Raw genomic sequence first — 17,880 nt, forward strand, 5'->3', positions numbered from 1 at the left:
ATCAGTATCAAAGCATGATGAATAATAAAACATAAGTGTATTAGAGTAAATTTATAATTATCAAAACAATTATATTAGAACAAGTAATTATAATATCAGTTTTTCTTTTTCAAATATCAGAACATATGTTTATAATTATCAGAACAAAGGTTATTTTTAGTGTCAAGGCATCAGAAATTACAAAAAATTGAGACTACATTAAATATCCAAAAAAGATTAATATCACATTAAACAAAGTTAACGAAAATAAAGAGTGAAAAAATACTTAAGCCTTCCAAAAATTTTGGAATAAAATATTCAAGACTATATAATAACTTCATGAGAACGAGGATGTAAGGAGCAATCTCAAAGTGCAACAATACATAAACCCACCCCATTATTGGTTTGGATAATGAATTTATCCAAATTTTAAGCAACCCAATCCCGCAAAATCCCTACCTAAACAAGAAACCAAAGCAGGATGGTAAAGAAGACGATTTTGACATGTCTTCGTTTACAATTTTTCCGCTTACTCCTAAAAATATTAAAATTATTGAAGTAATTTATAAAACTAAACATAAAACCCAATCAATCAGTACTCCAAACACTTTGGCACACTGAAATGCAACAGGGGCAACTTCGAATCTCTAATCATTTATGTGCACTCAGAAGTTCAAAAATACAATGCTCACATCAGCATTTGCCCACAAACTTTAATTTGGAGATGCAATTAGAGGTAACCTTTTTCGAGCAGCTGAATTAGAAGGATTATGTACTGAAATTCGTAAATAAAAATAAGTAATATGTCAATGCGGTGTATCATTTAAGAATCTCACATCGATTGGTGGGTTGTGGATGCGCTTAGGCATACAAATGGAGAACCGACAACTACATGTGCACCGTTACAAGTCATGCATGATGTTTCAAAGAAACTCTTCCAGGTGTGCTGAAAAACAAATAACATTATGCATAGAATTCAACATCAGCATTACACGTGATTAAGCTGATGACATAAAATTACACTTCCAATGGCTTCGATTTGTTACTGAGAACCCTGATTAACCCGGACCTGTAAATTGAATAAAAATCGTCAGTTTCACAATAATCGAATTAAGATCTTTAAAGAACAGATAACCATACATAACATAAAATTATCTAAGATTGCCTTTGCCTTTGACAGCCGTACAACGTTCTCAATAAATGCAAGAATCGCAGTCCATGCCCAGAGGGTCAGATGTCTGCAATCTCTAACCTTGATTTCTCCAACTTTTCAACGACATCTTGAATTGCAAATACTGTCATTTTCTTTACCTGTTTCAAAATGAGCAATCAAGCGGAAAAGTTACACAAAATGACAGTGCAAACTGTTATTATGACAATATTATTCAGTGAAATATCAGTCTAATGACACATTACATCAATAAAAAAGGATATACTCAGACTTGGTATTAATGATAAATATTGTCAAGATCATTCTCACATTAGCAGCACATTTTGGTTGGGAATTGCAATAGTTTGATGCAAAAAAATAACTTTTGCATGAGCACCAAGAGGAAGAAGTCTATATGAAGTAAGAAACAATGTCGTCAAACTCAAGGTTGAAAAGGAGATAAGAAATTGTTACTCGGGGATTGTAACTCAACTCATAAGAGTTACAAGTATCCAAAAAATTGCATTCATAAACATGTGCATCCATTACAAATAACATAGATGATATAGGTCATGATTCATAAAATTATTCATGCATAAAATAACTAATAAATTCATAAATGTTTAATACAAACAAACTATCCAAGAAAGTCCTTCATATTAAAAAGAGGATAATCATCCTTCTCCACCTGATCTTCATTTTCATTAGTGTCATCTCCTTCATGACCTTCATCATTATCAGCAGCAATGGAATGAACCTCCAAATCATCCTCAGGTGCAGCAACACCACCACTAGCATCTTCATCTTCTCGAACTTCAACTATGATGTCTTCATCTTCTCCAACTTCAACTAAGACGTCTTAATCTTGCAGCAACACCACCACTAGCATTTTCATCTTCTCGAACTTCAACTATGAAGTCTTCATTTTCTCCAACTTCAACTAAGATGTCTTCATCTAAAGAATCCAAAGTTGAATTTGCTTCATTCTCCTCCACAGTCCATTCATCACAGAAGCAATATCACCAGTATCACCACATCATTCATGGTTTTTGATATAAACGATTTCTTTTCTTGGTGTGGACTTAAATAATTATAAAATTAATTAACACATCATACTAGCCTCTCTAAATAATTATATAATCAATTTCATAAATTTGAATTCTTAGCCTCTCCATAGAACTCCAATTATGCTCACAACCGGTTGAACAAGTCAAACTCAATACTCAAATTGCAAATCTTTGTAATCCAGGATGTTCATCACTATCTGATCCCACCACCATAAGATGGAGTTTTGGTTTTGAATGCATGTTGAGCATCCATCTTAGTGCTCTCATCATTGTCTCCCACCAACCTATCCAAACAACCATACATTCTACATTTCACCTCATAATCAGCTTTAAACTCAGCATCATAATGCAACATGGGATTAAGATAATAGGTTGTAGCATGCAATGGTCTATGCAATTGGTTGTCCCATCTTTAATCAATGATTTCTCAAAGAGGGAGTGTAGCTATGTAAGATAAATATAAATTAATTAATTTCTAAACAAAGTCTATAGTTCTAAAATTAATAAATTAGAAAATCAAATATAAGTGAAAGGTGTTAAGTTGTTGTGAAAATCACCCTAAGGGCTTACAACAAGGGTCCAAGGCTAGACCTCATTTTAGTTTCCTTATTCCTAATATATACCAATAAAGTATAATTGTATAAGTTTTCTTTCACTTTCTTTGTACTTTGTACTTTTGGACAAGCTGTCGAGCTTTTATGAAGATAGTCGAGCATTCATGCTTCCATCCAAGCTCCAAACTGACCTGCCAGACTACTAGGTCAAGCTCCTCTACATCTAGCCAACCTATCAAGCTCCTATGGGTCGACTGACGAGCTTCATTGATGGCTGACTTGCTGAGCTCCTCTAAGGGCCGACCTGCCGAGCTAGCTCATGGCCAGGCTGTTGAGCTCATCTTCCAAGCTGAGCTACCGAGCTCCCTCATGGCCGAGCTACCGATCTCATCTCCCAGGAGGTCGGCCTTCTTTCCAGAGGCATTGTTTTTCATGCTTTGCTCATTTTTTTCACATGTTGTAAATGCTCTAGATCGTAATAACATGCCACTTGACACTTGATCTGTGAATTGTGAAAGGACATTGGTCACATGTGTAGCGTAAGAAAGGGATTCTCGTCCCTATAAATACAGTGCCTTCCACCTCTGTAAAACGAACTCTCATATGATTAGTAAAATGCTATTGAGATTACTCTAGCTTTGCTTTTCTTCAGAGTCACCGGCTAGAGGTTCTCCATAGCCTCCTTTAGCCACCCTTCCCCTAAAATTGGCCTCACCTTTCTAAGTCCTTGCATGACCGATTTGAATCCTTTTTCCACCATACTAAACCATATCTTTATCTTTTCGCTTTCGCTGATTCCAGGTCAAACCGTTATCACAGCAAACGGTTCATCTTCTTCACTCTACTAGTTCACGTGCCTCTGAGCCTAGAGATTCGTCATCAGTTGTTATTACACTTGAAGGATTAATATGAAAGAAGAATTTTATTCAAATTGTTTATTTGATATAGTACATCAACATCTATATAGTGAGAACTCTAACACTAAAGTAATAATTACAAAAATATCTAGAACTTTATAACAACTTGTAGTAGAACACTTAATATCCTACCAACAACAATTACCTTTTACTAACTCCATTAAAAAGACTTTGTATCTTCTCTTTAGCAATATCCATTTATTCATAAATAAATCCCAAGGCTAATTTCTCATTTGAATCCACCATGTGCAACACCTTAATTAGGCAAAGAACACTCCTCATGAAATTTAGAATATTTTTCCAAAATCCATCCTCAAACATCAAACTTTCCACAAACCCTCCATCTCCAGTCTTAACAAATGGACTAGATTGGCAATCCTTGGATGTGAACATCCTAATAAGCGATATTTTCTTTTCATTCAAACATACCCAAGTCAAATAAGAGGTGGCAAAACAAGTATTGGTTGACCTTATCCAATATGCCTCTAGTAAATTTGTACAACAAGGAAATAAGACCCATTCTTGAATAGATGTAGATTGTGATTTTCTTACCATTACCCATTGTCTCATGATGGAATGTTATTTTCTTACCAAAATCTTCTAACATTAAATCAATGCAGCTACACAAGGTCTCCAATGTAACTATTGTCTCTTTTGCATTAACAAGTTTCCAGCAGCCTTGTGATTTGTTGCATCACCAGTTTACAATTTGGATCACATTCTCTTCCCCAACCTCCTCAACAACACCATCGATCAACATGAAAATTTTTTCAGTTGTATTACATATGTCAAAAGCATTAATACACTTCAAAAAGATAGTCCCCTTTGGATTATTTACCCGAAAATTAAGTATAGAGATTCTCCTTCTATCTATCCATCCATTTCATTATTGTGTGCCCATTTTTCTTCCAAAACAGTTTATGTTTTTCCGAGATCAGATTGATCTTTGGAACCTACTACTTGAAATATTTCACCCTAATTTCAAGGTATGAGGGTGGCTTAAATTTAGTACCATGTGTGGCAACCAACTCAAGAATCTTCCTAAACACTTCACTCTTTGCTACATTAAATGAAATAGTATTGTCATAGAAAAATAGAGCAATTTCTTGACATGCCTCCTCTCTCTCTCACTTTTTCTTGAAAATACTTGACAACTCCTCACTTTCTTCTTGCCTTAGTGTATTTTCTAGCCTTTTCTGAATCATCCATACTAATCTCCCATTCAAATTCTCTAAATATTGATTTTTTAATCAAATTTTGCTACAGCACATAAACCACTTCGAATATTAATTTTTTAACATCTTCAGGAACCACTATACATGCTCCAACATCCTCGAAGTTCAGACTAGATGATGCTTCAATCAATAAATTCCACCCATTAATACTCTCATAATATTTAAATTTCAAAATTCTTGCTTTCGCATCAATATAGACACAATGACTTCATGCAACATCAGTCCTTACATCAATATAAACACAATGACTTCCTCTTCAAGATACATGCTCCAACATCCTTTGAAGTTCATGCTAAATGAGGCTTCACTTGATAAATTCCACCCTTAATACTTTCTCATAATATATCCATTTCACATTTCTTGCCTTCTCATCAATACAAACACAATGACTTCATGCAAGATCAATCCTTGCTCCAATTCCACTTCCTCTTTTAGGAGGATCACCTGAACCACATAAACCACCCAATGCCATTTTTTCCTTCAAATTCTAAATAAAATTGAGAAGCAAGCTAGCAGAACAACAAAAGGAACATAACAAGGAGCAGAACAACAACAAAAGTGTGAAGGACAAAAGAAGCGATCATAACAGAGTGTAGAAGGTGTGAAGCGAAGTACCAAGAGTTGTGTAGGCAAGAGCTAGCAATTGTGAAGGTGATTGTCGGGGTTTCTAAAGACAAGTGTCGCTGATTGCAAAGGCAATCATTGGCGACTACAAAGGCAATCATCAGGGATTATGAAGGCAAGCGCAGATAATTGTTGCAATGTCAACAATACTCATGACTCGCGAAGCTTTGTGTCTCATGGATCTTTGTTTCTAATTTGCAATGGCAATCCTAGTAGAAAAAGGGTGATGAGTCATGGCCTTTTTCGAGTTGGGTCAAGTCATTTTCCTAGTCAACAATGGGTTGTTGAACTCAAGCATCACAAGATCAAAAGGATTGATGTGGCCCATGATCCCATGATTCAATGAGCATCATTGAGTACTTGCTTTGATCTGCGCCTCCCACTATTCACCGTCCACATCAGCTTGCATCCTCCATAATCCCAAGATTGTGAGAGTTTGCAAGTTTACTTGCAATCTTAATAACCTTGGTGAGAAATAAAATCTAGTTGCCAAGTTCAGTGAAGAAGCTTAATTCCAAGTTCCAGTTACGGGACAAGCAGTTTGTGAATTATTGTTGAAAAATATTTTGAATGATCTTAAACTTGTTAGAGAACTAACTGAGACATTTTATTCATTCATATATTCCTAACAAGGTTATGGTATTCTATATATATAGAATACCATGACAGAATACAACCCACCTCTTAAGTTGGGTACACACTCACAAAACAACATAAACTTAATACATTTCAACAAAACTAAAGTGTGAATAACCTATATTGTGATAAAAAATCAGCTATTTGTTTTGCTTACAATTTAATTCAACATGATAGGACAAAACACATTGAGATAGATTGACACTTAAAGAAAGAAAAATTGGATAATGGTCTTATCAATGCTTTCTACATCCCATCAAGACTTCAGCTTGCAGATTTGTTTACAAAAGGCCTTAATGGTTTCATGATCTCACATGCAATACAAACTAGGAATGATAAATATTCATTCACCAACTTCAAGGGAAATGTTGGCTTATGAAAAGATATTGAGTTACAAGAAAATATTATCAATCTTTGTAACTACTACATCTAAGATATTGTACAATAGTAAAAGAGATATTGTAATCATTATTTTTAGGGGTTTATAATTGAATTAATAGATTCAGATTTTTTTCTTATATCTAATTTTTTTTAGTAAAGGCATGATTATGAGTTCGGCCTAGGTCCCAACTGAAACAAATATGATCCAAAGTGCCAAGGCTTTCTCCCATTTCTCTAAAATTTCAGAAAAAAACATTTGGGAAAACATCTCCTATTTTTTCACACCAAATCCTTCACAAAGAGAATTGGATCTCCGCATCTCCACATACTTCGCCACATGCTTCTATGATCTTTACAACTCTTACGCATCCAACATGTAAAGCCAAATATTGAATTCAACATATAACCACATTAAATTCCAAATAAATTATGCAAATAAATTTATTTTTAGACTACGTTTCAATAGAAAAGCATCAACAAACACAATCATCCCATTTAACGGGTTTCCACCTTCAAAACATCAAAAACAACAAATTGATACATTTTCCTCCGCTCAAGTCTATCAAACCAAAACCTATATTTAACAAATTATATAGGTGTGTAAAGCATAATTTCCAAAGCCATTAAGACTAAGAACAAAACAAGAGATGCTTTATCTCAAAAATGGAGAAGCAAATAAATGCCAAAATCAAATCACAAAAATTAGTTTGGCATACCTCCAATTTGTCCTCTGTGGACTTGTGATTTATTGGAAGTGTGCGAAATTCTTCTGTCAACCGAAAGCACTCTCCAACATTTTCAGGGGACACAAAATCCGCCGCAACTTTTATACATGACTGCAAAAAGAAAACATAAATTATGAATCCTAACATGGAGTTGATACATTTTGAAGATTAAATAAAATCAATCAAGCGACAAAAGGTTGGCTAGCAACAAGGAATTTGAGTGGTATATAAGATATCAGAGATTCAAACCTCCCTGTTGCCATTGTATCATAAAATAAAAATAAAAATTACAATTAAAAAAATAAAAATTACAATTAAAATAAAAAAGCAATCAAATTTAATGCATCAAAGAACACCCTAGGGATGTAAAACCAACAGTTTTCACTTCCTGAAAAGTCTTTCTTTGCTGATGAAAGATTTAGGTTTAATTTTAGATGCTAAAAAAAGATACTACCAATGAACGTTAGAACCACACCTAAAATAGTAACATGCTTAGCATTTATACACTTCCGGACAACAAGGATACCTCAAGCCTGCAATAAACAATCTACCTTGAGATTTCTGACTTGGTGAGGACAACCAGCAGGAATAAAAACAGCATCTCCTAACTTCTGAATAAAAGTCCAGGGCTCAATTCCTATAGAAAGTACATAACTATAAATTTAGAACCAGCTGAACAACTCTACCAATCAAAATCTGAAAAATCATGTGTTACTGACCATACTCCTCCTTAAGCTTCCTCTTATGCTCCATAGTCAGATAAAAAGTCTGGTCATGAATGGGGTGAATAACCTACATTTCCAAAGATGTGTCATTCAAGAAAAAATAAAGCATAATCTTCTATGGTCTGCCAAAGTAAGGTAAAGAAAACATAATTATTTGAATAACTAATTGGAATTTTGGACTAGTAATTACAACACCGATGTTGAAATGTAATAAGGTTAGTTTATTCATCTGTGTAAACTTAACTTTAGGGTTAGGGTTGTATTCTGCCCACCTCGATACTTTATAAATAGAGTAGCAAAGTTACAACATTGTAAGACACATAAATCGACTGTTTTTAGTTATTTCTAAGCTCTTCAAGTTAGTGTCAAGAGCCAGGCCATTGTGCCTTCACTATCGGCATCGTCGTCCTTCCATCGTTTCCGTCGTTCGCCACTATTGCTCGTCATCAACCATAGCATTTTCTCCAGCAAAGTCAAGAGTTAGGTGCCCCTCAAGAAGAGCGACTCAGCCCTAGTGGTCTCCTCAGCAGCCTCCGCACGCGCCGCCTCTCTCCTACCAGTCTCAAGCGCCTTTTTTTCACACGATGCCTTCCTAGTGTCGGAGTCACACCACGCCACTGCCGGTCATCTCGTCGAAGCCTCCTGAGTTGTTTTGGTCCCTATTTCTCTGTTTCATTGATTGTGGCTCATACATAGGGTTTTCTCCCTCAAGGCTATTTTTCTTGTTTTGGAATCCTAAACTTTTTCACCACAACTTTCTTTGGAATGGCGTCTTCTATTGGAATAACTTCCTCTCTATCTGCTACTCCTATCAAGACATATGCAAAACTCAACTGGAAAAATTATTTATCATCCTCTTATGTGGAATTATGGTTTCTTGATTGCTTTCAGTGTATTTTCATTCAATAAAATTGTTTCCTCACTGTGAGGATTCATATATCGATTGTGATTATTTATTGAAATAGTATCTAGATTTCTTGTCACCAAGAAACCTAACACATTTCTAGGAACTAGCTCCAACACAAAGCACACAACACCTAACAATAAATCCTATTAAAGGCTATCACTTGATCCAACAAACTCGGTGCAGATTTCTTAGATAGCAACTTTCCTCAGATGAAATGGCAATCATTTCAATGCACTTAGTTCTCTCATGGAACATTGGATTAGAAGCAATGTGGAGAGTAGCCTAGTTATCACAATAAATCTTCATTAGCATAATGTTACAAAATATAATTCTTGTAAGAACTAGTTTACCCATATAAGCTCACAAAGTAAGAGATGTTATTGCTCTATATTCAGCTTCAGTAGATGATTGAACAACAAAACTTTGCTTCTTACTTTTCCAAGAGACAAGATTTCCTTTAAACAAAACACAATATCGTGTAGTAGAGCATCTCTCCATAGGAGAATCAGTCCAATCAGTGTCACAATAGCCAAAAATTTGAGTATATCTTTATCTTAGAATAGGAATGACAGCATTTCATTGATCAATACAGAGTTTCTGCATGAATTGATTCACAACACCAACCGCAAAGGACAAAGTTGGTCTAGTAATAGTGAGAAATAAGTTTTTCAGTTAGTCTTCTATATCTTTCTGGACTAGAGAAAATTTCTCCCTGTTCTACCACTAATTTCAAATTAGGATCCATGGAACAATCTACTGGTTTACAATCACAATCAATCATACCTATTTCTTTCAAGATGTCAAGAGCATATTTCCTTTGAGAAATTACCACTTTTCTTTGATTGAACTACTTTTATGCCCAGAAAATATTTAAGATTTCCAAGATCCTTGGTCGGGAAATGATTACATAGATGCTCCTTTAACCGAGAGATTTTAGCAGCATCATTTCTTGTGATTACTATATCATAAACATACACTATTAAGTACAAACATTTTTTAGGAGAGACATGGCAATAGAAAACGTCATGGTGCTCATTACGTTTCTACCCAAAGGATTCAACAATGTGACTGAACTTTCCAAACCATACAAGTGGAGATTGCTTGAGACTGTAGAGAGAGGATGCAACTTACAAACCAAACCAACACGTGGAGATTGCTCAGAATGGGCTTTCATTAAATAAATTGATGTACATCTTGAAAACTCGTCGATAAAAGTGACAAAATATCTAAAGCCAAATAATGACGCACGACTAGGCCCCTAAATGTCGAGGAAATAAAATAAAAAATAAAAAACAAAATCATATAGATTCATAATGTTTGGGAAAAGAAGACCTCACATGAAGCAACACAAGATACAGATAAAGGGAGTTAGATAGTGAATGGCACAATAGGCCCACTTGAGATTAAAACAGGGAAATATATTTCTAGAGGGCTTGAAGTACCCCTCTCATGGTTCTCAATTTATATATTTGAAAGTTAATACAATAGGAAGATTAAACATCAAAAGCACTGTCCTAGACTACTTGGACAGAGAACTAGGTAAAGAGGTTATCTAACACTCAACCCCCTACCTTAGACATAATGATTACATAGATTTACTAAATATTTCAACGAGCCCAACATACCTTAATAGAACATGTTTTGATACCATCTTAGAAAGTAAACATAAAACCTAACACGACCTCATAACTCAGCTTGTAAGGTAAGATTTGCAACCACTAATATACTAAAATTTAATCATATCCTAAGTCAATGTTGGATCTTCAATAATATCTATACAATAGTAGCATGCTTTGATGACTTGCCTATATAGGTCTAACTACAACTCAACATAATTGACTTCAGTAAGTTAGTTACAACAAAATTCGGCCAAGAACCTACAACACTAAGTTAGTTACTCCATCAAAATTCTTGTACCTTCATACTTTTTATCCTAGCAATCCAACCAATTGGGTTTGCCCCCACAAAGACTAGTAGCTTCCCTTAGGCCCAAATTCCTCCATCTTTAACACTAGCTTTCCCTTGAAGATCCGATAGGGAGAACAAATTTTCTAGAAACCAAGAATTGAAATAAGAAAAAAATATAGAATAAGGTAAAAAGAACAATGAACATGACATAAATTGTCCTAAAGTTTCCCTTTACAAGGAGTCAATGCTCAATTTAGATTAACAACAAATCTCTTCTATCTTATCCTTCTCTTCTACAAAATGCCCATAATGTCTTCAAAGTGAACAGACCAATACCCAAAAGAAACAAACAAAAATAATTTATTTTTATTCTCAACATAACTATTCACAACTACCAACTAGCAGCATTATCTTCAGCCAATCCTTTTTGAGGTGGTAGATGTAATGAATTTGCTATCAGTTTAAAATAAGGGAATGGAAGAATGTTCATATTAAAAGGGTGCAAAGCTCCAAACATTACAAACATAACCCAGCAGTAAAAGTATTGACTAGGAACTAAGTTTATAAATGACTCAAGTTGACACGGTATTTAGACAGAAAGCTGGAAGACATTTTACTAATTTACCTGCTTTAAGGGGCAGCAATGGACATGCCTGAACTCTCGGAAATGCTTCTTCAGATATTCTTGCAATTTATATACATCCTGCCTCCGAAAAATATCCCAGAGAGCACCTTCAGAAGCATCCCCCCCAAACAACAAATCATTTTCTAGTTTTGTGTCCACTTTGTCAACCTCTTTGACTTCTGACTCACATAAAAGACCATCCTCCCTAGCAGTGGCAATCTCATTATTACCAGATTGATGAAACTGATTGACTGCTTTCTGATCACATAATCCACCTTCATGTTCCATGAGTTGAACAGTATTCTGGTTGTCCAAAGCAATTATGGCAGAAGAGGAATTATTAAGCATGTCAGTATTAGTTTCTACATCATGATCATTACCACATAACTCTCTTTTGTCTTGCTCAAAATGCTTTTGTTTCAACTCCTCAATGGCAGTAAGTTGCTTAGAATTCAATTTCACTTCAGCAATGTGGGTCAAAACATTTACCTAAAACAGCCAAATTATTAAAAATGATATGCCAGTTCCTTCATTGATAAGCATTCACACTTACAGCAATAAATACAAAACACTAACAAATATATGATCAGGAAAAGCTATGCAACTGACAGAAGTATATATACCCAATTTACAGATTTTCAATTCCTTAAAAGAACTAACGTGAATGTATGATGATTCCACAAATCATAAAAAGAGTACTTTTTATAATTATCAATCAATCATTAGACCAACCAGAGAAATAACTAATCAAATATAGAATCAAATGAGAGTTTAAGCAATCAAAACAAAGAAACTGACATGGAATTGAAGCCACAATCAACTTTAAAAAAACAGAACAGAGAAATGCAATGTATAATCATAGAAAACAATCTATACATCCTACAAACTATGCATCTCCCAATATAAAACTCCTTAAAATAATAACTTGAAAAGTTCAAATGTCAGAAAATAATTTTGAAAATAACAGGACAGCAAAAGAATAAGCACAAAATGCGTACTGCATCTGACATGTCACAATGGATCTTAGTAACAGAATCACCACGCCCGAGCTCTGAAGGAAATCCATAAGCAATATAAGACTTTGGCCCCATGTCTGGCTTTAGACAACCGTCAGGCAACTTCACAGCAAGGTTAAGAGCACCTCTGAGAGGATCAGTATATTCCTTGAAGGGTAAGGATGATATGAACTCAGCACAATGACGAGGCAATTGTTCCTCAAATAAATTAGAAGGTGGCCAATCCTTTAATTTCAAAATTTGAGGCCAACCAAGCCAATCCATTCGACCTTCTGTATACCCAGTAAAGAATTGGTGGATATTAATTCTCCCCTGCATTTAACCAACAACTCAGATGAAAAATGCAGAAAATCAGCAGCAACAGAATAAACAAGTGAATTTAAAGCTGTAAAAAATGTGTTCAACAGAAAAAGACGTATATGATTTACTCTAGTCTGATTGCAAAAACAGAAACAGGTTGAAAATAATACTTTCAACAGTAGCAACAAAAAATAAAAGGTGCATTTTAACCAACATCATTTGAGGAACACTGATATCCCACGAAAACACATTTGATCAACAGAGGAGAAAGTTTTTCTCGACCAGCTGTGAGGTTATATACAAAACACATGGTACCAAAAACATGTGAAGGAAGACTACACAGAGGGTAATGAGGGAAAAGTACAAAGTAGAATACCCAATCATTAAGAACGGATGATGACATTACACAATGAAGATGACTACGTAGAAGAAGTATCCAAGCAGTTTCAATAAGATGTTTGTTTTGGTATTCAGCTACTCAATTTTTTTGAGGAATGTGACGGCACAAAGTTTGGTGAAGGATGCCATGAATTGTTGGGATTTGTGAGATGGATATTCAAGGGCAATGTCACAAAAAAAAAACACATATGGATATATCAAAATGTGTTTTTTATTTCATTACAAAAAGATTGAAATATAGAAAATTTCTATTGATTAATCATTAACCAAATTCATAATTTGGTGTAACATGATAGAACCAAAAACATTTAAATTGATCAGCGTTTTATCCAAGAAAAGATAGACAGTGGTCAAATCTGCATTCCCTATGTATCCCTGCAAGACTACATTACAGACCTTCTAACAAAGGGGCTTAATACCAACAGCTTTGACAGGATTGTTTACAAGCTAGGAATGGAAAATACATATTAACCAACTTGACGGGGAGAGTCAGCAATCATATTTTATTACTTCCATATTTAGCATATCATAGTTAAAGTGTATAACAGAAATATCTCTGAATTATAGGGACCTGATAATATATATATATATATATATATATATATATATATATATATATATATATATATATATATATATATATATATATATATATATATATATATATATATATATATATATATATATATCATAGGAAAGTGATGTATTCTTAACAATAAAATCATTCTATTCTACCCCAATATTTGTGACTCAATTTCTTGACAATGTTGTGAGATGCAGCATAAAGCAACATGGGGTTAAAGTTTGTGAGTCATAGACAAACCACATCCAGAAAATGATTTCTACTTACCATTGTACCACCCTTATTGTGCCTTCTTTTTTGTTGACCAACATTCCACCTTGTACTTATATTTCTTTATGACCCAGATAGTACAACATCTACAAACTGTTTCTTGAGTGGAACCATCCACCAAAACATTATAAATTTTCAGTACTTTCCAAATTATTTCTAGGACACTCGGCACTGATAACTATGGAATTCAGTAATTAACAATTTAAGAGTACCAAAACAACAGCCAATCCCGAAAACATGAAGTTACTTAATTCAGGAAACATGTAGGATATTCAACAACATAAATAGTGGGACAATTAAATTATATTACAAATGCCATTTTCAACTGTAGTGGTCCAGTATAAATACGTAACATCATTAAATTAAATAATCAAGCATAAGTTTCATAAGCTCTGCAAGGTCTAAAAAGTTAAAGATTGAGAAATTAAACAGACCTCACACCAGTCTAAGCAATCAATTGTTTCCACATCCAAATGTTGACCACGTTGGGTAGCACTAGCTACATTACGTAATGCACGCCACATGACAAGTGGTTCCCAGCTTAAACCAGAAGTGCACTCAAGCACATTGCTGACAATGACAGGTTCCCCCTTTTCCCAGTGCCACTGAAAATGATTTAAATCCTTGTCCTGTAGATCTACAGCCTTAGGACAGTATAAATAGTTGTCGGCCAAATTATCACGAGAAGCAGCCTTCCTCATATTACTATTCCTAACATCTGTGTTTATATCCAGCCCCAAACACGAACAGAAGCTGTCAGGGGGCTTCAATACATTCTGAATCTCGTATGCCTGCACAAGTTCTTTCCCTTTACAAACTAACTCAGAGATAAAATGTTGACCTAATATACTTCTCAGTTCAAGAAAACCATGGTTGCATTCATTGTTGACTTTTGGACAAGGAATGCTACCATTATTATGGGAATGCCACCTGGATCTTGACCATTCGTGAACCTCGGGCTTAGCACCTGCATCCGATGCAATTTGGTTTACCTCTTCAAATTCTTTTCCAGCATGCAAGTAATCACGTCCTTGCCAAACAAACTCCAACACAATTGGATCTGCTCCACCTACAAGCTGCCCACTACGAAGCTCACGGCAACAGATGAGACAAAGGTCAAAAGAGCATTTTGTGCAGCTTCTGTGGTAATCGAATATTGAAGTTTTGCAGTTGTCACTACATGAGAGTGTTAAGTTAACAACTAAGGAATATGGGATAACTGAGGAATAAAAGATCAGAAATCAGAAAATTCCCAACCAGTACACACGCTCTTCTAAAGAGAAATCTGCCTTAAATATATTTAGCTCGGAGACTGGGAGCCCTGTAGTGCACATCCCAAAAGCAAATTATACAATGCAAAAATATGGATATTGTACTGAACTGACTGGGGTGTGAGATGACATATAAACTCAAGCTATGCTGCTAAAGTGCATACAAGAAAAAAAGTTCAAAATATGTAACTGATCCAAAAGAGAGGGAGAGAGAGAGAGAGAGAATTAATTCTGAAATAAAGAACCAAGACCAGTAAATACTCGCTAGAATAACAAACTAGAAGGGAAACTAGATAAGTAGGACATGAAACAGTCGGCAGTTCAAAAGCTAAAAGGTTATCCATGATTGTGAAACAGATAATTCTCTCTTATTGCATTCAAACTTCAGTGCATAGAGATCTGTGGCTTCAGGCATCACTTAGTTGTGTGTAGCATAACTTGTTTTGTAATTTAGCACAAATACACTAATCAAATCTAGCTTTGCTTCAGCATTAATTTAATCTCTTTAAAGAGGTAGCATAATTCACACAAGAATAAGCTTAACCAAGTCTCCCACAGGAAAACATAATACCTTGTATCTTAGCTTCTGTCTCTTTCTCAATCATCTGTTCTTCATCCAGCTGCCTTAAAAACGGAAGAAGTACTTGCAGCAAATACAAAGAGTGTTCAACCTTCTCACCCTCATCTCCTGTAGCCTTATCCTTCATTTTCTACAGTAAACCGAACAGAAAAATTTCAATGCCGAATACAGAAAATCACAGGAAAAAAGCCAATGTATAGAAGGGGGGAAAACCTAACATTAATAAGTTGAACAGAACTCAGGCATGCTTTGCAATTGCAATTACGACGGCACACAGGACATGCCTTAGCAATATCCTCCTCTTTCAAATGAGGATACCTTAACAAGATCAAAAAATGAAAACATTGGTCAAGTAATCATCTTTCATGACAAAACTCCGCAATAACTTCTCATTTCAGGGCAATGATCTCGCAACTGTCCCTATCATTTAAGACTTTTCTCTCAACAATAAGAAACAGTAGCTAGCCGCCCATGCAATATTTTAAACACGACAAGAAAAGGAGAAAAAAGAAAGAAAGGCAAAATTATACCAAGCTCGTAAGCAGAATAGGCAAAACTTTTTCTTGTTACAGTCCAAGCACCCTACAACACGACCTTTATCGTTTCTCTTACATTGGTGGCATGTTAAGCGCTCCTTTTCACCATTCTGTTGATTGAGAAACAGAATCAAGACATCAAATGCAATGCTTTGCGCAAAGACAAACTCAAACAGCATCCACATTTGAATGATAAATCATGTCACCTTAGCCTTTTTCTTGATGACTTTTGACGTCATCTCTTCTTTACGACCCCTAAGACCATACGGTTTCTCAGCGCCAGACATTTGAAGCTCACCATTCCCATCGTCCTTCTTTCTTTTCCTACTTGGTCTCTGCACAGAAACCCCACCCTCCTCCTCAGCAGCATCTAACATTCTCTTCTTTCTCATGTCTTCCTTATCCTTTTTACTTTTTCTGCCGGGCTTCTTTTTCACTCTTTGAACACGACCGGAATCCAAAGACTGTGTTTCTTCGTGACTGGGATTTGGATTTGCATCCACACGAGGATCTGGATTCCCTTGCCCCATTGGAAAGAGACAAGAAGTTTCAAACTGAACCCTAGCTTCGTTTACCCGGGTTCAGTCCTATGTCATCTCACAGCTTTATTGCGCACACGTGGACCCAACCCTTCGTCCACACGTGCTACATTAGTAATAATACTATAAATATATACGTATGTATATTTATCTTTTTGTTTTATAGTGTTTAATATCAATTACGAAATGAATTAATTAGTAATATTATATTTCTAATTGTATCGTTTACATTATCAATTACTTCTTTTTTTCTTTACTAAATTGATATTCAACCTTCTATTCAATCATACTGAAATAGTTACGAATTTTTTAAACAAACAAAATTTTGTTGCTTTCCTTGTAAAACTTTCATCTACATTATTCCCTGACTAAAGACTCCAAGATATTATCCTTCTTTAACATATGTTCAATTCTAAAAAAAAATGTATATTTCTTTTAAACAAAATATATAAATAACAGGAAATTTTTCAGTATATATGTACTATAGGATACCTAATCCACCAACGGTACGGTTAAAACTAACAGTAAGGATATACAATGCAGAGTCTTCTCACGGTCGTAATGTCACACGATTAAATGTTGATGTCGACCACTCGGTGATCGACATCCAAACAGTGATGTCGCGGCATACAGCGTTCGCGCGACAAGTCGCCTATTTATGTCGATACACAAGACGATCGACATACAGAACGCGATATCGTAGTATACAGTTTAGCAGTTAAGAATAAGCAACTACGAATATTAGCTAATGCCACGAATCACGGAAGTAGTTGACTTAGTATCAAACACGACCTAGCAGTTATAACTTCCAAATAGTCAACTTCAGTAACTGACCGGATTTTCAGGTAAACGGTTTATTTTACTGTTTTAAATATGCAAAGCACACCAGAAAAAAGGTACGTTTTTCCCTTAAGAGAAAATAAGAGAGAAAAATTATTCTTCTTCTTCTTGAT

At 35.0% G+C, this 17,880-nt stretch overlaps 1 protein-coding gene across 6 annotated transcripts; it reads right to left on the bottom strand.

Moving 5' to 3' along the window:
* Window positions 1-734: 734 nt before the first annotated feature.
* Window positions 735-16,978, bottom strand: LOC108335790 (lysine-specific demethylase JMJ26). Of its 6 annotated transcripts, none has more exons than XM_052870120.1 (13): window positions 16,595-16,977; window positions 16,383-16,498; window positions 16,071-16,170; window positions 15,844-15,982; window positions 15,259-15,322; window positions 14,436-15,177; window positions 12,432-12,761; window positions 11,434-11,736; window positions 7,988-8,060; window positions 7,820-7,905; window positions 7,260-7,379; window positions 1,145-1,290; window positions 735-1,048 (listed from the first exon to the last, which is right to left on the bottom strand). In XM_052870120.1, exons 1-12 carry the CDS (start codon window positions 16,916-16,918, stop codon window positions 1,210-1,212), a joined length of 2,478 nt encoding a protein of 825 aa, XP_052726080.1. In that variant the 5' UTR covers window positions 16,919-16,977; the 3' UTR covers window positions 735-1,048; window positions 1,145-1,209. The 6 variants fall into 6 exon arrangements, with proteins under 6 accessions (XP_052726080.1, XP_017427434.1, XP_017427433.1 ...); XM_017571945.2 differs by having other exon boundaries at window positions 1,151-1,290; window positions 11,434-11,922; XM_017571944.2 differs by having other exon boundaries at window positions 11,434-11,922.
* Between the last annotated feature and the right edge of the window lie 902 nt (window positions 16,979-17,880).

The sequence above is a fragment of the Vigna angularis genome, chromosome 10 (assembly GCF_016808095.1).
Source record: "Vigna angularis cultivar LongXiaoDou No.4 chromosome 10, ASM1680809v1, whole genome shotgun sequence".
Lineage (NCBI taxonomy): Eukaryota > Viridiplantae > Streptophyta > Magnoliopsida > Fabales > Fabaceae > Vigna > Vigna angularis.